This window comes from Vombatus ursinus, unplaced genomic scaffold (assembly GCF_900497805.2).
Source record: "Vombatus ursinus unplaced genomic scaffold, bare-nosed wombat genome assembly UNPS02014768.1, whole genome shotgun sequence".
In the NCBI taxonomy this organism is placed as follows: domain Eukaryota; kingdom Metazoa; phylum Chordata; class Mammalia; order Diprotodontia; family Vombatidae; genus Vombatus; species Vombatus ursinus.
Window position 1 is genome coordinate 26,858,169 of NW_020954546.1, and position 20,677 is coordinate 26,878,845.

General features: G+C 52.4%; 2 protein-coding genes across 3 annotated transcripts in view; one reads left to right on the forward strand and one right to left on the reverse strand.

The window, feature by feature from the left end:
* Window positions 1-8,524, forward strand: part of POLDIP2 (DNA polymerase delta interacting protein 2) — a 9,214-nt gene extending 690 nt beyond the window's left edge. The window contains exons 2-11 of the mRNA XM_027862322.1: window positions 2,657-2,738; window positions 3,740-3,837; window positions 4,310-4,406; window positions 4,623-4,698; window positions 5,092-5,199; window positions 5,830-5,966; window positions 6,587-6,613; window positions 6,796-6,921; window positions 7,377-7,456; window positions 8,038-8,524. Of these exons, the coding sequence (XP_027718123.1) occupies window positions 2,657-2,738; window positions 3,740-3,837; window positions 4,310-4,406; window positions 4,623-4,698; window positions 5,092-5,199; window positions 5,830-5,966; window positions 6,587-6,613; window positions 6,796-6,921; window positions 7,377-7,456; window positions 8,038-8,152 (946 nt within the window). The 3' untranslated portion in view covers window positions 8,153-8,524. The remainder of the gene's footprint in view (window positions 1-2,656; window positions 2,739-3,739; window positions 3,838-4,309; window positions 4,407-4,622; window positions 4,699-5,091; window positions 5,200-5,829; window positions 5,967-6,586; window positions 6,614-6,795; window positions 6,922-7,376; window positions 7,457-8,037) is intronic.
* Window positions 8,525-9,558: 1,034 nt separating this feature from the next.
* TNFAIP1 (TNF alpha induced protein 1) lies at window positions 9,559-20,525 on the reverse strand. Of its 2 annotated transcripts, XM_027862326.1 has the most exons (8): window positions 20,419-20,461; window positions 16,089-16,210; window positions 15,553-15,880; window positions 15,076-15,245; window positions 13,697-13,786; window positions 13,558-13,610; window positions 13,156-13,351; window positions 9,559-12,142 (listed from the first exon to the last, which is right to left on the reverse strand). In XM_027862326.1, the coding sequence occupies exons 3-8, from the start codon at window positions 15,764-15,766 to the stop codon at window positions 11,906-11,908; spliced, it is 960 nt and encodes a 319-aa protein (XP_027718127.1). In that variant the 5' UTR covers window positions 15,767-15,880; window positions 16,089-16,210; window positions 20,419-20,461; the 3' UTR covers window positions 9,559-11,905. The 2 variants fall into 2 exon arrangements, with proteins under 2 accessions (XP_027718127.1, XP_027718126.1); XM_027862325.1 differs by lacking the exon at window positions 16,089-16,210 and having other exon boundaries at window positions 20,419-20,525.
* Between the last annotated feature and the right edge of the window lie 152 nt (window positions 20,526-20,677).

The following is a 20,677-nucleotide window of genomic DNA, read 5'->3' on the forward strand; positions in this document are numbered from 1 at the left end:
TCTAGAGGGCAGGGACTTTTGTTTTTGTCTTTATATCTCCAGTGCCTACACCAGGGCCTGAACCATATAGTAGCAGGCAAGTAGAGTATAAGCTTCTAGAGGGCAGGGACTCTTGTTTTTGGATTTGGCTGGACAGCTCCTGGACCAGTGCCTGGACCATATAATAACAGGCGGGTAGAGTATAAGCTTCGAGAGGGCAGGGACTGGACACAATAATAGACAAGTAGAGCGTAAGCCTCCAGAGGGCAGGGACTCTTGTTTTTGTCTTTCTATCCTCAGTGCCTGGACCATGCAGTAATAGGTAAGTAGAACAGAAGCACCTTGAGGGTAGAGACTACTTTTTAGGTCTAGAATCTCAGAAAGTTAGAGCTAACCTCCTGGCCCCTAGCACAGTGCCTAGGTATGAAGCTCTTTGAGGATGGGGATTTTATTTTTACAACTTAGAATCATAGAAAGAGCTAACTTTTAGGTTTCTGAGAAGTTAATTGATTTGCCCAAAGTCACCCAGCTACTTAGAGTATGTGTGTCTTTGCATCCCCAGCACCTAACACAGTTGGACAACAAACATTTATTAAACACCTGCTAGGTACCAGACACTGTGCCAAGTGCTAGGGTTGCAAAGAAAACCAAACCAAAAGATAGCTCTTGTCCTCGTGGCACTCACTGTCTGCTGAGGGAGACAGGATGAAAAACAACTGTACAAGGAAGATATAAGCACGATGAATTGGAGGTTATCCACAGAGGGATGTAAGCACCATGCTTGGGCTCATAGTCAGTAAGCAGATGTTAAGCACCTACTGTGTGCCTGGCCCTGTCCCAGGTGCTGGGGTTACAAAGGAAGACAGCCCCTGCCCTCGAGGAGCTCCCAGTCTGATGGAGAGAACAGTAGTACACCCAGAAGGAAGGCCTTCAAGGGGATGGCACCTGTGGAAGGTGGGATTTGCATTGAGCCTTGAAGGAAGAAAGGAAACTGGAGGCAGAGTTGAGGGGGCCGAGCATTCTGAGGACAGGAGACAGCCCCCAGGGATGAAGGATGGAGTGCCGTGTTTGAGAATCGCAAGCAGGATGTCTTAGGTTTGGGAGTAAGGTGTAAGTCTGGAAAATGGTTATGAGGAGCTTGATCTGGGGGAAGCAGGGAGCCACAGCAGGCATTGAGCCTGAGCAGGTCCATGGTCAGGCCTGAGCTGCGTGGAGAGAGCCTTGGGGCCAGGATGGAGAGAGGGAGTTAGAGGTAAAAATGGCCAGTGTGGCAGCTGAGGGAGAGAAGACGGTGCTGTGACCCCTGGATGGTGGGCCGTTAGGGTAGTGGGAGGAGTTCGGTTCATCGTGAGATGCCTCCTGGACAGGTCTGTACAAGATGCCCAAGAGCCAGGAGGATCTAAGCTGCCCGAGCCTGGAGAGGCTGGTCTCTGTTTTACGTCTGTTGTTAGCACATGGTAGGCAAGTGGAATGTAAGCTCTCTGGGGATAGGGCCAGGCTCATTTTTGGTCTTAGAATCCTCAGTGCTAAGCATGCAGGGGGAAGGGGCCCCCAAGAAGCCGAAAACTGAGTCCTGCTAATCCAGTATTTGTTAAGGTTTGTGGTTGGCAGGGCCCACAATGCTACTGTGCCAGGGGTATTTGGACTTGGGGGTCTTAGAGGGAACCTGCAGGTGGATTGTAGGATCCGATTAGAGCTAGGAGGCACCTGGCACCCCTGAGTCCAACTCCCTCATTTTACAGATGAGGAAACCGAGACCCAGGGTGGTTGTGTGACTTGCTCAAGGTGACACAGTGAGCACCTGAAGCAGGCCCCCCTTCCCCTCCCCTGGCCTCCGACTTCAGAGCTGTGCCGTGTGCCTGTGCCAGGCTGCCTTCTCCTTTGGCCATAGTTTCTAGGCCTAATTCTTAGGCCTGAACATCCTGGGTCTCCAATACATGAGCATTGGCTTCTCTGAGGTCTAAAATGTGGCCAGAGACAACAGAAGGACTCCCAGGCTCTCCTGTGGCTCCTGTTGGAGACCCGGCGGAAGGGGGTGTGGTTTCATCTGTGGAGCTGGTAGCTGGTATCTTTGCAGTGAAGGGTGTGGTGGCTGGGGGGGACAGGAGAGCTCTAGGGTCTTCCCTTCTGATGGAGAAGCCTGGGAGGTTCTGGGGGATCTGAGAAGCACCCCCAAAGCACATGAGATTGCAGGGAGTCTCCCCAGTTCAGACTAGAAACAGAAGGTTAAATTTATTGTAGTGTCTAGAATTAGGGACGATTCCTGGGGAGGTGTGGGCTGTCCTGATGTGGAACCTTTTATAGACCCCTTGCTTGTCTCTCAAAAGCAAGAGAGGAGGGAATAAGCACTTACAGAGTGCCTACTGTGTGCCAGTCACTGGGCTAAGCCCTTTATAGATCGGCATGGTAACCCGGCAAAGTAGGTGCTGTTTATTATCTCCATCTTGCAGTCGAGGAAACTGAGGCAGGGTCCCACAGCCAGTAAGGGTCTAAGGTTGGACTTGAACTCAGATCTTTGTGACTCTGGTCCAGCACTTTACTGCCCCCAGTGGCCACAAAACAAATCACCTGCCTGGTGGTCGTTGGTACGGCTCTGTCCCTTCAGCTCAGTGTCTCAGTACTTTCTCCTGATGGATGGAGCATCCCAAGCCGCTCACTTCAATGCTCTTCTCCTCAGAAACCGACCAGAGGGCAAAGTGTTGGAAACAGTCGGCGTATTTGAGGTGCCAAAGCAGAATGGGAAATATGAGACGGGCCAGGTGAGCGGGGGGAGGGGCGTCAGGGTAGCTGCATTGGCTGCTTTTTTTTGTTTTTTTTTTTTTTGCTTTTTGGTGAGGCAGTCGGGATTAAGTGATTTACCCAGGGTCACACAGCTAATAAATGTCAAGTGTCTGAGGCCGGATTTGAACTCAGGTCCTCCTGACTCCAAGGCCGGAGCTCTATCCACTGCGCCACCTAGCTGCCCCATCTGCCTTTCTTAGGGGTGACGAGTTCAGTGCCGGGGAGCAGGCGAGAGCTGCAGGCCCTCTCAGCTGTGGTGGCTGGGGCTGGGTGGAGCTGGTGCTGCACGTGAACCAGTGCTGAGGTGTGGGGTGAGATTAGCAGAGGGGGTGATGAGTTGGGCCTGACTCTGTGCCCCTGTCTGGGGTTTACTTGGCAGAGACACTCGAGTGGTTTGCCATTTCCTTCTCTGGCTCATTTGACAGATAAGGAAATGAGGCAAACAGGGTAGAGTGACTTGCCCAGGGTCCCGCGGCTAGTAAGTGTCTCAGGCGGGATTTGAGGAGTATTCCCAAGCCAGGCCTGGGGCTCTGGGCACTGTGGCGCCCCCCTAGTGGCCTGAATGATAACAGCCAGTGTTTGCCTAGAGCTTGGCGTGCTGTGTATGTGCATGGCCTTACTTTATCCTCACAACGGCTCTCCGAGGTAGGTGCTGCTGTTATCCCCATTTTACAGATGAGGAAACAGACTGAGGGGTGAAGTGACGTGCCCAGGGGTCCCCACTGAAGTGTGTGTAGGGAGGCTGAGATGCAAGTGGAAGAAGGTCCCTCGAATGTGCCCAGGAGGGGAGCGATCTCAGGGCTCACAGGAACAGACGCTGTGCCACTCTGCGTTGCAGGGCGCCGTCGTCCCTCGCTCCTCGCTCACCTCTGCTTGTGGCTGCGGCATCACTTCGGGGCGTGCTTTTGCCTGTAGGATGTCCGGAGACCAAGGCGGGGGCTAGCCCGCCCGGGCTCACCACCCCATTCTTCTCTTACAGCTCTTTCTTCACAGCGTATTTGGGTACCGAGGGGTCGTCCTGTTTCCCTGGCAGGCCAGGTTGTACGACCGTGATGTGGCTTCTGCCGCCCCAGAAAAGTAAGCCTCGCTGCTGCGTTTGTGTCTTATGAGTGGTGTCAGGGGAGCAGTCTGCGGGGAGAAGAAAGCAGCTAGTCATGAGTCCCAGGGGTGAGGACAGCATTTCCCCGGGTGATTGATAGCATGCTCAAGTGCTCTGGTGGCATCATTGAGTGATGGGCACAAGAGTGCTAAGTGCCAGAGGGACAAAAAGGAAGGCCTGAGCTCTGCCAACAGATGCCCTTGGTTTCTAGGAGCTACCCCCCAGGAGAAAATTTGCTGGGTCACTTTGAATACTTGCTCCTAGCTGAATGACTGTAAGTCACCGCTAAAGTGCCTTCAGAGTGAGGCTTGCTAACGCTTTGGGAGAGGAGCTCAGTTGGAGGCTGAGTCTTCAGGTGGTCCCCCAGCTCTCCATCTTGTCCTAACCCTACGAAAGTAGATTATGGAATAGTCAGGGGCTGCTGTGCTCAGACCTCTCTCCCGTACCCAGAGCAGAGAACCCAGCTGGCCACGGCTCTAAGGAGGTGAAAGGCAAAACCCACACGTACTACCAGGTGCTGATTGATGCCCGGGACTGCCCACACATAGTAAGTGCGCAAGGGTATTGGGCCCTGGATTCCCTTGACCAAGGGAGAGACCAGTGCCCCTGACTGAAAGCCTTAGTGGGGACAGCAGGTATGCATGGTGGGAGCTGGATGGGAAAGCACAGAGCCTTAGTCTTTCCTAGAACAAAGACCAGGGATGAAGTCCCCTCACTTTGTGGTCCTGTGGAGACCAGCCCCCTAACTTCTGTCTTGCCTCAGTCTCAGAGATCTCAGACGGAAGCTGTGACGTTCTTGGCCAACCACGATGACAGTCGAGCCCTTTATGCCATACCAGGTAGGTGATGGAAAGTCTGAGCTGCCCTCCCCTTGGCCCCTTCAGGCTGAGAAGGGATTCTCGGCGAGGGCTGGACACTGGCTGTGTCTACGATTCTTCGAGAAATGTCTCCATTTGTCCGAGTGGTGGTACTGATCCCAAGTTAGTGGGAGCCACTGCCCAGGGCTGAAGAAGCTAACTGGGCCAGCCCAGTCCTCGGTGCCTCGTTAGATCTGCTTCCTTCTCACTGGAGCAGTGAAGGTCTCCTGTTGGGAGCCCTGGGGAGTGATGGGCATGGACCCATATCTCAGGGCACATCCCCATGTGATCCCCATGGGCACAGGCTGGGCACTTCTGCCTTTTGGTGAGTCCCTTCTGTGGGGCTCACTGGGCTCCTCTGACTTTCTTCCCTAGGACTGGACTATGTCAGCCATGAAGACATCCTCCCCTACACATCCACCGACCAGGTCCCTATCCAGCATGAGCTGTTTGAAAGGTTTCTCCTCTACGAGCAGTCCAAAGGTACCCCTGAGAGAGACGCTGGGCTGAGTAGGACAGCCTTTTCTTTTTTCTTTTTGTTTTAAAAATAATTTATTTATTTTTATTAATTTATTTTGATTTATCAACAATCACTTCTGTAAGCTTTTGAGTTTAAAATTTTTCTCCTCCTCTTTCCCCACCTCCCTCCCCAAGACGGCGCACAATCTGATATAGGCTATACATTTACATTCATATTAAACATATTTTCACATTAGTGATGTTGTAAGGAAGAATTAGAACCAATAGGAGGAACCACGAGAAAGAGGAAACAAAATGAAACAGAAGGAAAAAATAGTGAATAGTATGCTTGGATCTGCATTCAAACTCCATAGCTCTTTCTTTGGATGTGGACAGCATTTTCCATCATGAGGTCTTTGAGATGTCTTAGATCACAGCCTTTTCCAGAGGCTCTGGCTGGGCTTAGGGCTTGTCCTCAGGCCCCTGCCCCTTCCCATGCTTCTCCTCCTTTGTCTGAGTGTCTAATTGGATAGGGGCATGGGTCTCCTGAGGTGGGAGGAGGGGAGGGTCTGAGCAAGAGAAGATGGAGGAAACCTGGGCTGGGCCCTGAGAGCAGAGCCCTGGCGTCAGCCGGCCGGTTCACTCCTCTCCCAGTTCCGCCCTTTGTGGCCCGGGAGACCCTTCGAGCTTGGCAGGAGAAGAATCACCCCTGGCTAGAGCTGTCAGACGTCCATCGGGAAACCACCGAGAACATCCGTGTCACTGTCATCCCCTTCTACATGGGCATGAGGGTACGTCCCCACCCTGGGCACCCCTCTACTGGGTGTGGGCTCTGGGTGCTCACACTCTCCTTTGCTGCCTGAAAATGTGGTTCTCCTGGGGCCGTATCCATATTCGGTTCATTTGAGGTTTTCTCCAGCACCTCCTGTGGGCAGCAGAACAGCCCCTCCTGACTCAGGGTTGGGCTGGTCCAGAGCTGGCCCTTGTGTACCAGGGTCCTGACCTGGCCCAGGCTCCTGCTGCATCCTCGCCCGTGGCCTCTGCTTTAGTAGGACCGTGGGAGGGAGGGCTGGGGTTGGACCTCTTTCTGGCTGGGTTACACTTTCTCTTCCCCTCCCTTATTTGCACCTCATATGACTGCTGCACAAAGTCAGCAGATGCTTGGATAAGGGGCGGCCTCTGGACCATGATGCCATCTGTGAGGGTCTAGGGCAGAAGCTCCCCGTCCTATCATAGGTAGGAGATGGGGAGGGGCCGTCAGGCTCGCTGTCGCTGCATCAGCTCACAGTCACCACAGTCTGGCTGGCGCCTGCTGCAGGCTCTGGCCTCCATAACCCCCTTGGAACTGCCCTGTGATTCTCCCCCCTCCCCAGCAGATGTGGTCTCATGGTCTTTGTGCTTCTCTCCTTAGGAGGCCCAGAATTCCCACGTCTACTGGGTAAGTCAGGCCTTCAGGGGTGGGGGGATGGGGAGGGCGATGGTGTGTGCTCGAGGAGAGGGCTGTGTTCTTCCTTTCTGGCCAGGGAGAGAGAGGATGTGGGTGGGGGTTGAGGAGAGGTCACGCCTAACAGGCCAGCTGCTGCCCCCTGCCCGGTCCTGACCCTCTCTTTCCTCGGGCAGTGGCGCTACTGCATCCGTTTGGAAAACCTGGACAGTGATGTTGTACAGCTTCGGGAACGTCACTGGAGAATATTCAGCTTGTCGGGCACATTGGAGACAGTGCGAGGCCGAGGGGTTGTGGGCAGGGTAAGGCTGAGAGCTTCCCTTCCTGGCTGTGTGCTTGGCCACCCTGCAGGCTCGGCCCCGGCCCGTTTCTTAACACTCCCCCCCCCTCCGATTTTTTCTCTTTGTAAGTTGGGCTGGGGGTGGGGGGTGGGATAAACATCGGAGACAGAACTTCTGGCAAACGCTTTATTGACGTCTCTGGGATGAAGTCAGGGGCTGTTGGTACCAGCGATCTTGTCCATCCATTCAATAAGTGTTTACTGAAGCCATCAGCCAGGTCGTGTCAGTCGGCACCTGCGGGCTGGACGGTGCAGGCCAGCATGTCCATTCCTCTCTGGGTCCGGAGGCAAGGGCACCTGACGCTCTTCTCTGCGGGCTCTGATGGTGGCCAGGGCAGCAGGGACAGAAGCGTCCGCTGCTCCTCGCTTTAAACGTTAACCCTCCTCTGATTCTGTGTGCTTCTCTTGGGTCCCCAGGAGCCTGTCTTATCCAAGGAGCAGCCGGCTTTCCAGTACAGTAGCCACGTCTCTCTGCAGGCCTCCAGCGGGCACATGTGGTGAGTGAGCCCCTCATCCTGGCACAGCCCCTGGGAAGGCCCTGCTGTCCCTGCTGGGCACCAGGGCTGGGGGAGGAGCCGATTCCACACTAGGGGCTACCTCCTGGTGCTCACTTGTTGGCTCCCCTCGAAGGCCAGGGAGACAGCTGGTGGACCTTGCGTCCTCACTGCAATCCAGCAGCCACAGGAGGTCAGAGCCTAGGGCGGGGCCGTTTGGCGGGATGGTGAAGCCCTTAATGGTTTTAAATGCATAAAACATGCAGGACCACAAAGGGAGATAATGACATTGAAACATAGTTGTCACAATGTTTAAAAAAAAGTCACTGACTCTGGGTTACAAACCTGTGACCTAGAACAAGACAGTGCCGTTGGAACACCACCATGTGCTGGAGGTGTAGATGTAGGACTGGTTAACAGTCCGGGTGTTTCTGGGCCATCGTCTTTCCCCATGCTGGGGAGATGAGAGCTTTGGGCTGCTTTTCCCCATACTTATTCCATAGCCAAGAAAGTGGGGTTCCTAATGAGCACGAGGGTGCTTAGGCCACAGCTCCCCTCAAACTGGATTCTTTTTTGTCTTGTAGGGGCACGTTCCGCTTTGAGAGGCCTGATGGCTCTCACTTTGATGTCCGAATTCCCCCCTTCTCTCTGGAGAGCAATAAGGATGAGAAAACACCCCCTTCTGGCCTTCACTGGTAGGGCAGCTCAGGATCCATGTCCAGCCTCGGCCGACCTGAAGTGATTTCCATCTCACGATGGCTGCAGAACATTGGGCTCTTCCTTCACTTCTCATGGGTCACCATGGGTTTGGCGTCTCTTATAGTTTGTTCCATTTGGTTGTGGTTTTTTTTTTTTGGGTTGTGTAACTATTTTCTCTAAAGACCCACATTGGGCTCCTCCAAAACCAGCCTTCCCTGCTCTGCTCGCACTATGTTCCGGTAAACCTTCCCAAGCAGAAACCCAACCTGTTTGGCTGCTACAGGAAATAGGAGGGAATTCCCTTGCCCATTCTATGAGTTGCTTCGGAGTGTGAGATTTGGTCAATAAATCAGTGCACGCCTGGCCACCCTCTCCATTTCTACATCATGGCACTGGCTCACCCCCTTCCAGCACCAGGTACTTGGTCCTCTGCCCTTTCTGAGAGCAAAGAAACCACCAGAACTCTGAGCACGATCTTTTTTTCCCAGCACCCTTCCCCCGAGGGAGCTCCACCTCAGGCCCGACCATCTCCTCTCCAGCTTGGGGTTGTTGGTTAGAAGCCATCTGGCCTGGCCACTCCTGACCTCGTTTGATGTGGAGCAAGTATGGAGCCAGGCGTTTTCCCCCTTCTCTTCGGTTCCTGACAACAGCAGGATGAGAGCATGGAAGGGGTCTCCACCAAGGGTCACAAGAGAAGTCGACTTGTCCAGTTTTTAGATACTGTATCCACCTTCCCAAGAAAGGCTTTTGAGGACACAGGTCACCAGAGCTGTCTGAGGAAGGTCACCCATAGCTTCTAGGGGTAGGGTTGGTTAGCAATTGGGATTCCTGGGCCAGTGTGGAAAGAAATTATAAAAGGGGGTCCTGGGTTTAACTCAATCAAATGATTGGGATGGACAGAACTGGTCCCAGAGGCCTCTCCTACCTGAGAACCTGTTTTCTGTCTCATCTGGAAGGTAAAGAAGTGTATTTTTCTTTTTTTGCCTTTTTGCTAGGCAGCTGGGGTTAAGTGACTTGCCCAGGGTCACACAGCTACTATGTTGTGTGTCTGAGACCAAATTTGAACTCAGGTCCTCCTGACTTCAAGGCCGGAGCTCTATCCACTGCGCCACCTAGCTGCCCCTGAAGAAGTGTATTTTTCTATGTAAAGTAAGAGTAGGGTTGCCTGTAGGCCATCTTCCCTGTCCTGCTGGAATTGCTTGGGCTATTATGACCCAGGGGGCAATGCGGCCTCTTTCAGGAGTTAAAAACTAGATTGCTGCTCTGACCGGTAAGTGCCTGCCTGCAGAATAACCGGACCACAGTGGGTCTTGGGAACCAGGAGGGAGATACAGTTATTTGGTGAATGGAAAAATTACCCCAGACTGGCCAAGCGACATCACACACAGATAAATTCCCCCCTGACGTACAGCGTAACAGGATTTTATTAAAAATTAGTGTTTGCTTCCATTGCCTGTGCTAATCAGGGAGCGGGAATATTGCCATGTGAAAGGTTAGTGAGGAAAGCAAAGCTCTCACTGAGCCAAGAGCCTACCTGACCTTTGAGGCAGAGAAGGGAAACTGAACTATAGAATCCCTTGGAGCCAGATGCAGCTGGATTGTACAAGATGGAAGGAGAGCCTAGCCCGAGCTGGGAGCTGGCTTGCAGTTAAACTGCCCAAACGGGGGTCTGGAGCTCCAGGCCCAGTATCTAGGGGTGGAAAAGATCAGTTCCCCCCGAGCTTCTGTCGCCACCACCATAGCACACCTATAGCGCTCTCTCCTGACACCCTGGTGTATGTCAGGGGAAAGTCATTCAGTTCTGATCTAAAAAATGAACACAAACAGCAGCTTAAAGATAGGACGGTCATTTCAAAAGTGCTATACAAAACAAACACCAGAGCTACCTGGAGTAGGGGTAGGGGAGGGCTGTGGCGGCAGCTTCTGCAGCCAGCCAGTAACTGATTGTCTCCAACCTGTGTTTTTCATTTGCTCTGGCTGCTGAAGTCAAAGTTTCCACAGCTAAGAGATGAGTGACTTAAGGATTTCCTGGTGAACACTTGAAAAATAGGTCTCTATTTTCTGAATGGGGAGTTAGTGTCTTCTAAAGGAAATTCTCCAACTACTTTGCCTATAGCTATAGTGTTTCGTGTAAAAGCAGCAGTGGGCATGTCAACAGACCAAGTTTTCTGATAGTCTCATCTAGGGCAACATAAGATAATGCCCAGTAACTCGTCTTCAGTTCTATGTGAGAAAGGCTAGAGAGGGTGAGGCCATTCTATGACTCTGCAGATCCCTTCACCCCCACCCCAGCCCAGGGTCTTCTACCTCCTGTTAAAAGGGTTTTCACCTTAAAGGCTAAAGGAGTGGGAACACTGACAACTCTAGCAAAATCAGACCAGACTTGAAAAGATCCCAAGTGTCTGGCTTGGCAGAACTGGCTAAAGAAAGGTGAATTTAGGTGTCCTGCCCTGATGAAGGGCAGGAGAATTAGCAGATGGCTGGGAAGGTGCCATTCAAGATTCTGAAAATAAAAAGAACTAAGAAACAAATGCCACCTTCCTTTGGGTTCCTAGAAGCCACAGTTGATTAGAGAAGTAGAACATAGGCAGAACAATTGTTGAGAGGAATGAACTGATTGGAAAACGCCTGTCACCTGGGAGGAAGAAGGCATTGGCTTCTTTCACAATAGGCACATTCTTCTGGGAAAAAATTCTGAAAAGGCTTTCTGAAGGTCATGCTAAACCAGGTGGGGAACGGGAGGCCTGCAGCCCTGAAGAGAAGCTGTCTGAATTCCCATGCCTGGGCAGCAAAGATTTCATGAGCTAAGTGACCCAGTCAAAGGGGCCGAACTCGGGCCCTTCCTTTACATATCATTGCTCCACTAAGGCCAAAGTGGGGCGCCTGCTTCCTAAAGCCACCAATGCTGCCCAATTCAGTGTTTGTGGGGCTAAGTCGCCAGATTCTCCAGCTGGACTTACTACTTTTGGCAGCCTGAGAACTTAGCCTTTTCTCAGATTTCCCAGGCCCTGGGCAGTCTGAGCATGCCGTCCATTTTCACAGCTACAGGCCAGCCACCTTGCTTATTTCATCCAAAATGAAGCCCGACCTTTCCTTGCTTTTTCTCTCAAGAACTGGATCCTGGGAGAAGGGGCAGGAGTAGGTTTGGAAAAAAAGGAGAACATGGGAAGATTAACCTTGTTTCTCTGGTGAGAATCTGATGGATCAGGGCTGGCATCTTTTTGCAGAAGAATACAAAGTATTCTGAAGAAACTACACTAATGACCGAAGAGGACCAAGGGGAGTGGGGGTCTCCTGCCCCCTTCCCCTCTCTGAAGGGGCTGCTCAGTCATGGGACTGCCCAGGGCCTCTCCATCCCTAGAACTGAATTCTCAGCCCCTTCCTGACCCCAGAAATAGGCCACGATGCAGTGCCCCACCCCCACCCCCAAACTTGTGAAGGGCAAGAAGATCCATGAAAGGGTCTCCTCAGTAAGAGCTCGCAGACGCTAATCCCCAGGCTGCAAGGCTGTGACCTGCAGAACAATGCCGTAGGGCTATCGAGGCAGGGAACCAGGCAGCTGCGGAACAGTGCCAACTATGCCCAGTCCTCCTGACGAAGGTCCTTCCCCCTCCTGCCCCCTCAGCCTCTCTGGGGGCTCTGTCCCACCCCTGAGGGTCAAGGTGTACACTCGCCCAACAAGTGATGCTGGTCTGGGTGCGCCAGGGAGAAGGGGAACCTAGGCTGTGTGGGCCCCACTGCCCTGAGGCGCCGTCAGTCGCGATGGGAGGACTGGTGGCTGAGTTGCCGATCGTCATAAGTGCTGTAGCGTTTGACGTGAATGCGGCGGACTCGCTCTCGTAATTCAGAGGCCTCATCGTCTTCGCCGTGGCAAGCCTGGCTCCGGCTGCGGCTTGTGGCCTCCAATAAAGAGTTGTCAGGGACTCGTGGTGTCTCATAGAGCAGGACATTGAGTGTTTCCTCATAGATGCGGGCCTCTGGGAACTCCACCTGGGGCCAGAAAAACCAGAGGGATTACAGGGAGGTTCTGAACACGGGCCCATAACTTCATCAGCTACTGTGGGCTCGCCTACCACAGAAAGGAGCTCCCAAATGCCAAAACCTCATTTTGAGCTGGACTAAGAACCCACCTTGGCGCAGAGCCTCAGTTTTTCTCATCTAAGAAATGGGAAAAAATGCTTCCTCATGCTTTCAGAAATCTCTCTGGCCTTCTTGTAGGAAGACAGCCGAACTGTATGACAGGTCGACAGGACATTGGGGATGGAGGGGTGTGGAGGCTGGCTGACCTCGCCTCCCAGTGTGGTGGAAAGAGTTTGGTTTTTGGAAGTCCAGAGACCTCAGGTCTTCTCCAGGCTGAGTTTGGGAAAGGAATTTTACTTTCCTGAGCCTCTGTTTCCTCCTCTGACAAATGAGGGTGTTAGACAAAGTGATTCCCAAGGTCCTATGCAGCTTCAGCCTGCCGGTAATCAGCTTACCTTCTCTTAATTTCCTCACAGTGAGGAAATGGGCGGACCTTCTCTCATCCGCCTACCTCATGGGGTTTTTGTGACGATAAATTGAGATCATGGATGGGAAAGTGCCTGAGAATGGTCATGGTCCCATAGTAGCCGAATCAGCCCCTTGGTCTTGGCTGTACTGGCACACACTTGAACCTCCTGGGCTAAATGTTTAGGGAGACTTGGGGCTTTTTCTAGGGACAAGCTCTCCTCCCTTTCCCTTTCTTTCCTGGACGTGACCTATCCTGGACATCGCCAGGCCCCAGTACAGTGAGACTGGGGAAGCTGCCTTGGTGACTTCCGCAAACTCCTTACCTGTATGTACTCTGTATGCATGCCCAAGCCTCCTTGACTTCAGATTTCTCATGTCTCCCCAAGACACTGGTCATGAGCCAAAACCATCATATAGATGCTTTGAGACATCGATCCAGTTGAGAGATAGGTGGTGGCCATGCAGCCTGGAGCCCCGGGCACAAAGCACCCCAGCCCCAAGGCCTCCCGGCATACCTTCGTCTGCTTCTTCTCTGTGGCGTAGACGATGGAGGTGCAGCACACCTCGGCCAACTTCCGGCCTTGGCCATAGAAGGACCAACAGCAGATTTCATCTCCGATGACGTCCTTAATGAAGAGCACGCGGCCATTGAAGCGTAGAGACAGTTTGTCAAACAGCTCGATGTTCTTAAGCAAGTGGTCATCAGAATTGCTACCAAAAAAAAGACAGAAGGTGTGGAGTGAGCCCAAGGCCTCCGGAGCAGAGAACGGAACGGGGCCAAGGCTGCAGACGGGAGCCCTCCCTCCCTCTGTGCCAGCCTGGCGCTGGGCCCACAGCTGACCAAAGGGATGGACGACAGAACGCGACGTGGGCAGTGGCTCCTCCTTGGGTGCCCGCACCCCCTGCATCCTGCCTACCTGGTGTAGGAGTATTTGTTGTTGCTCCGGTTGTAGAGAAGCTTTACCACAGGCTGCAGGGGGAAGGCAGAGACAAGCGATGCGGGGGGCTGCCTCCTGCCTCCCCTCCCCCCGATGCCCCTCGGGGTGGTGGCACTACCTTAGTGGAGGCTTCGATGAGTCTCTCCTCCTCCTTTGGGGATGTGATGATGGGGATGTTGCACACGGGCTGGTATGAGTCCTTCTCATCCTGTACGTGTGTGAGCGAGAGAGAGAGACCCAGAGAGAGGTGGCTGTTCTGCGACTGCTGCTAACTCCCCTCTGTGGGCCACTGCCAGCAGGGCAAGGGCAGCTCTTAAGCTTTCCATAACCTGAGGGGGCAGGCAGGACAGAGAGCAGCTCCCACTTTACAGAGGATGAAAAGGAGGCTTCGCTACTTCTGCCTGTTATCACAGGTGATAATCTTGGGCATGCACGCAGAGCACACGGTTGTCACAGAATAGGACCAGATAACTATAACCAATAATCATAGCTAGCATTTCTTTTCTTTTCTTTTCTTTTTTTTTTTTGTGAGGCAGTTGGGATTAAGTGACTTGTCCAGGCTCACACAGCTAGTAAGTGTCAAGTGTCTGAGGCTGGATTTGAACTCAGGTTCTCCTGACTCCAAGGCCAGAGCTCTATTCACTGTGCCACCTAACTGCCCCCATAGCTAGCATTTCTAGAGGACTTCAAGTTTTGTCATGTGCTTTACAAACATGTCATTTTTTTTTTTTTTGGTGAGGCAGTCGGGGTTAAGTGACTTGCCCAAGGTCACACAGCTAGTACATGTCGAGTGGTCTGAGGCCGGATTTGCACTCAGGTCCTCCTGACTTCAGGGCCGGTGCTCTATCCACTGCGCCACCAAGCCGCCCCTCAAACATCTCATTTTATCTTCAGAATGACCTACCACTCTGAGAGGTAGCTGCTTTTATTATCCCCATTTTAAGGGGATGAGGAAACTGAGGCAGACAGCAGCTAAGTGACTCGTCCAGGGTCACTAGCTGTGTGACCCTGGACGAGTCACTTAGCTAGTCAACCTCTAAGGCTGGATATGTGACTCCAGGCCCAGCACTCTATCCACTGTGAACCCTAACTGCCTGGTGACTTGCTCAAGGCCACACTTCAGTTAGTGGCAGGATAAAGTCTAGAGCCCAGGTGTCTTACCCCCTCGTGGGGGTCATGCTACTGCAGGCCCTGGTGCAGCCAGTGCTGTAGCCAGACTTGGTAAGCACCCTCTGGGCAGTAAAGACCGAGTGACAGGCTGACGGCCTACAGGATTCAGTCAGATACAGCAACAGAGGCAGGCAAAGACAGGCAGCCATGCTCCCCTCAAGACAACCTGATAGTCAACCATATGCCAGATAAGCGGTCTGCTGCCAGAGGCTCTCCTAGCATGCTGACACGGGTCTGGATTTACTCCAAATTCTGTCTCTGCCCAAGTCCCTGGAGGAGAGGGGGGAGGGATGCTGCGTGAGCACCGGTGTCTACCCCTCTACCCACCTGCAATGCTGTCTGACACATGTCCACCAGGCCCTGGATGAGGTAATATTTGGCTTCTGCCATCAGCTCCTTGATCTCTTGCCGGTTCTGGGGGAGGGTGATGGTGTCATCTCGGAGGTAATTCAAAATGGCGCCAAAGTGCTTCCCGCATCGGTCTATGAGGATCCAGCCTGGGAATTCAGACCAGAATCCAGGGTGATTACTACTGGCCCCAGAGGACTTTATTTCTACTGTTTCTGAGCAATGAGTAGGAACGGGGGTGGGAAGTGATCTCTACAAAGGGCCGTAGGAATGGACGGGGGAAGTCACTCATTTCTGGGCCCTCACTTACCTGTAAGACAAGGGATGGCCCAAACCACCTCGGATGTCCCACTCAGCTCTACCAGTCTACGAAAGGGAACGCCCCCCATCTGTCATGCGAGGTTTGCTCAGGGACCCACCAGTCCAAGGGCTTCCTTCTCAGCCATGGGTCCTTACCCTCCTTGTCAGTCAGCACCTCCATGCGCCCGCTAAACATGGCCTTGAGCATGGTGTCGTGCCGGGTGAGCACCCGCACGGTGGTGTAGTACAGGGAGCCCCCGACGTTGAGCTGGATGTATTTGTTGCCCATCCCACCACCCTTGAAGCCCCCTGGCTTGGGCTTAGACCCTGAGGCTGGGCACAGGCCAGCCAGGCAGGTGTCTCCGGACATCTCCCGCTGCAGGTAGATGACCACACGGCAGGAGGTGGGCCTGGGGCGTTCCACTGTGGTGGAGGAAGTCACAGGCAAGCAGCTGGCAGAGGCCAGAGCCTCATAATCTCAGGACTGAAGGCAGAAGGGAAGAGAGAAGAGGAGTCAGGAGAAGCGGGAACTTGGAGCTAGAGGCTCCCAATAATCCAATTAAATCTTAGCCAACCAATCAAAATCCTGGTGAGACTGAGAATCCGGCCAGTCCCCTGGAAGTCTTCAGACTTCCTATCAGAGGCAAAGTACCAAGCTGTCTTATTTTCCAATGGGAGGGGGTTTATTGTACCAGATGACCCAGGCCGACTTGGAAAAAGATGGCACCCATGGTCTGGCAGCACCCTGTTCCTCTTGTCCTTCCAGGCCCCCAGGAAAACGGCTTGGCAGCCTTAGAGACACAGGCCAAGGGCCCTACCAAGAGACAGAAGCAAGCTGAGGACCCCTGAAGACCAGACAGAGAGATTCGCAGGCACAACAAAAAATAGTATGAGACATTATTATAATAAGACATGAGAGGGGCAGCTAGATGGTACAGTGGATAGAGCTCTGGCCTTGGAGTCAGGAGGACCTGAGTTCAAATTCGGTCTCAGACACATGATACTCACTAGCTGTGTGACCCTGGGCAAGTCACTTAACCCTGACTGCCTCGCAAAAAATAAAAAAAAAAAGATATGAGACATTATAAGTAACGAATAGGACTCCTTTCCATCCCAGGTGTATTCTATTCCCAAAGGTTCAACAAAATCCCAGCACTGCAGTCAAACCAACTGGGAATTTACCCAAAACAAGACTTCCCCAGGACTCAGGTGAAAGGCATTTAAACTGTCCACTGAAATAGAAAAGGAGGAAGCTGGTTCCCCTTCCCACATTTCCTTCCTTCCTTTTTTTTTTTTAACAAAGTAATTTTAAAAAATCGATTTCATTTTATTTTCTGGTCTGTATTCTCTCCCTTCCTGTCCTCCCAACATTGAGAAAGCAAGAAAAACCAGCCCCATTACAAACGTGGGAAATAATCGAGAGCCATCACTTGGGGTGAAAAGCAGGGGGACTTGAGAGGATATTGGAACAAGCTAAGATGAAGCTGGTGGCATCTTCAACTGCCAGACCTAAAGGTCCACAGAGAGGGCAGGGCTGGATAAGCTGATGTGAGAATCATCAACGTAGAAATGACCAAATGAAATAGTCTAAAGGGAGAAGAGGGCCCAGGACAGAGCCCGGGGGACGCTCAGGAGTCACCTAGAAGAGCAGCAAGCAAAAAGGAGCCCTAGAAGGAGCAGTCAGAGGGGTCGGAGGAGACCCAGAAGAGAGGTGTCATGAAAACCTAGAACGTTCTTGGGAACTGCCAGCCCTGGCCTCCTGCTGCTGGGTTCTTGATTCTTGAATTCATGCTTATCCTCAGAGTTCTCCTGTGTGACCAGAAGTGACCAGAAGGCCACTGGCTAGATTGTCTGCCTGAGAAAGGGGCAGAGGTTCCCAGCCTTTTCATCTTTGCTGAGGGGAGGCAGAAGACCCTGGAAATGTTCTAGGAAAGTCATGAGATGAACCCGAAACACTGGGGATTCCTTGTGAGATGGAGGTCTAGATGCTAGTGGGCCTGAGGTAGGGGAAAGCATAGAGGGAGAGAGACTACACCTCATGGATTTACAGACTGTGTCTGATTTTCCTCCCACTTACTTTCAAAGGCAGCAGGGTGGCGTTTCTAGGAGGCTGTTCTGGAAGTCAGGAAGGCCTGGGTTCAAGTCCTGAATGACTTGGAGTCAGTCACTTAACTTCCCAAGGACCTCAGGCAACTCTTTAGAACGATACATTTCACTGATCTGCTTTTATAGAGGAATTTCCCTCATTTGGAGTTCCCTATACCTATGAAACCACAAGTTTGGTCCAAAAAACAATTAGCAAGGCGCACCCCAGTTGTTCACTTACCCTTGGAATAGAACAGACACACCGGGCTCATCTCCCCAACTAGACTGTAAGCTCTCATAGGGCAAGAATTACACTCTATTTTTGGATCCTTCACAGTGTCTGCACATTGTAGGTGTTCATTAGATACTGATTTTGGAGTGGGAACCACAGCTAAAAGGATTTAGGCTGAGTAGCAGGAAGGCATTCCAGACTTCTGGGAAAAGACCCAGAAGTAGGTGAGTGAGTGCTGTCTGGGACCAGCTCTTGGAGAAGCGAGATTTTAGCAAAGATCTGACATCATCTCATGCTGCTCTTCTGGACAAGACAGAGGGATGTGAGCTGGACACTGAATGACTAAAGAAGAGTCATTAAAGGAATGTGCCCCAGGGATTTGTGCTTGGCTCTATGCTGTTTACCATTTTTAGGGGTGACTAGGGTAAAGTTACTGACCAAATTTCTGGATGGTGACAGAATCTAAAAAGATCTTTGCAGGGTAGAATGTCGGGCCATAGCTAATAAGAAGAAATTTAATCGTGATAAAGGTAAAGTCTTACAGTTGGACCCAAAGAGATCCCCTTTACAAGCTAAAGATAAGGGAGTGGCATCATGTATCAGAGGAAGGAATGGAGCTAGAAGAGACCAGATGCATTCACCGAGGCTAGCTCCTCACGGTGTGGATGAGAAAGCAGAAGACTAGACCAAGGTCATACAGCCAGCAGCAGCTAAGCAGATGTGGCTACGGAGTAGTTTGGTGGGTAGAGATCTGGCAGGTTCAATGCTTTGCCATCAACAGTGAGTTATATATAGCACTGGCAGAATATTAGAAAAAAAAATTAATATGGTCTTTGGCTGCATGAGGAGAGGTGAGACTCCTGATGGATTCTGCTCCCAGCTGACCACTTCTGGAACGCTGTGTTCAATTTGGGGTGCCATGATTTAGAAAAAAAAGACCTTGGATAAACTGTAGGAGACCCAGGATTTAAGGAACTGGGGATATTTAGCCTGGACAAAAGTTAGTGGGGTGGGGCAGGGGAGGGGGGAGAATGATAATTATCTACAAGGATCTGAAAGTGGACCCCAGAAGGCAGAGGCTGGGACAATGGCAACGGGTGGAAATTGGAGAGAAACGAGGTTTTATGTCCGAGTGAGAGAGTTCTTTAACAAGGAGATCCAGTCAAAAGTGGAATGGCCTGCCCCAGGAAGTAGGGGGCTCTGCCTTAAGGATGTATCTTCAAGAAAGGGAAGGAGCACGACCTCGGAATGTTGGGAGGGTATTACTGAAGCACAGGTTGGAGTAGAAGTAGCCTTGGAGGCCCCTGCTGACTCAGCCATTCTGGGATTCTGAGAAGGCATCTTCCTATACTGAGGGGAGCTATTATCCTATCTAGAAAAGCAAGCAGAGGCTCTGCTTACATGTAGGCTCTGCCTTCTGAATTATGTGACATCTAACCAAAAGAGTATTTTCCTTTCTGCTTTTCCAACCTGTTAAGCCTTCAGGAGCTTTTTGAAGCTTCCCTTTCTCTTCCCTAGGAAGCCAAGAAAACACACAATTGAATGACAAAGCAAAGGGATTTTCCAACTGGAAGCCATCAGCACACCAAGAGCCAAGCTTGGTCCCCTCTTACAGTGCAACAGCTTTGGAGCCTGGAGCCAGGAGCCTTTCCTGGACACAATGAGGTCAGATTCCATTTTACTCCGAACCAATGGGCTCTCAAATTCGCCTAAAGGTAACGCCCTGAAATTGACTCCAGGGAAAATGAAGTTTCCATTGATATCTGCTCTTCCTTCCTGACTTTGTTGGGTCATTTCTTTGGGAGGTTTAATGTGGCTTGGTTGTATGTGCTTCAACCAATTAGGTTAGCAGAAACCCTGCTGACAAGGAACCTACAGAGCAGAAGGAAATAGTTGTGACCTGGGAAGAGGTGCAAAAAGGGGCCCCAGGAAGAAAGGATAGTCATGGGGGAGGGAAAGCAATCCTTCACACAGTGAATTTTTACTGCTCTGGACCACCCCTCCCCCCAGCTCCTGCCATGGACGCAGGAAACAGAAAGAAGCCAGCAGAAACCAGCAGGAGAGATGCAGCTGGAGGCTCCCTCCCTCCATCCCAAGATTTTAAAGGCGTTCACAAGTCAACCCGAGCTTCACCGAACCCTGGAGGGAGGCCTGATCAGCACAGTCACTGCGGCCAGGCCTTCCTTCGGTCAATTTCAATAAGCATCAGTAAGTCAGCGCAGGCACCGCGGAGCCAAAATCAAAAAGAAAACTGTTCCTGCCCTCAAGGAATCTCTGTTTTACCTCCTTTCCATCTCTTCCTCGCCTACCCTCTCTTCTTCCTTTTCTTTCTAGCTCTGTCCTCTTTCCCTTCGTCCTTTTTCTCCACCTCTCTTTTCCCCTTCTCCTTCCCCTCCTCTCTCTCTCCCTCGCCCTTCTCTTTCCACTTATCCTTCCTCTTCCTCCCATCCCTTCTCTTCCTCCTCCTTCCATCCTTCCTCTTCTTTCCATCCCTCCTCCTCCTCCCACTCCTTCCCCTCTTCTTCCTGCTTCCATCCCTTCTCCTCCTCCTCCTCTTCCTCCGGGCCGGGTCTCAGACGGCGGGGAAGGGGCACACTCAGGCTCTCGGGCCCGGGGCGCTTCGGGCGGCTGAGCCTCCCTGCCTCTCCACCCACACCGCGCCGGGACCTCCTGCCCTTCCGAGACGGACGCAGCCCTTTTCTTACCTTCCTCCCGGAAGCGTCTCCCTAGGGCTCTCTGCGGCCCCGACCCCCGCTTCGGCTCCCGCAGTCCAGCCAAGGGAGCGCCCCGACCCTGACCCCGACCCCCGCCCCAGGCTCCGCTCGTGAGCTCATATCCTCCGCTGGCTCCACCCCGAGTCCGGCTCCCACGCCTGCCGGGGAGGACCCACGACTACAACTCCCAGCATGCAAAGCGAACGAAGGCACGTGTCGGGCGGGGATGTTTTCTCCTGCCATGCCTCCT

Excerpts from the sequence above, each read along its gene's own strand:
- TNFAIP1 (XM_027862325.1), bottom strand. The coding sequence starts at position 15,766 with ATGTCCGGAGACACCTGCCTGGCTGGCCTGTGCCCAGCCTCAGGGTCT. Across the intron at positions 13,611-13,696 it reads TCATCGAAGCCTCCACTAAG|CCTGTGGTAAAGCTTCTCTA; the intron begins GTAGTGCCACCA and ends TTCCCCCTGCAG. Across the intron at positions 12,143-13,155 it reads CAGAGAAGAAGCAGACGAAG|GTGGAGTTCCCAGAGGCCCG; the intron begins GTATGCCGGGAG and ends TTCTGGCCCCAG.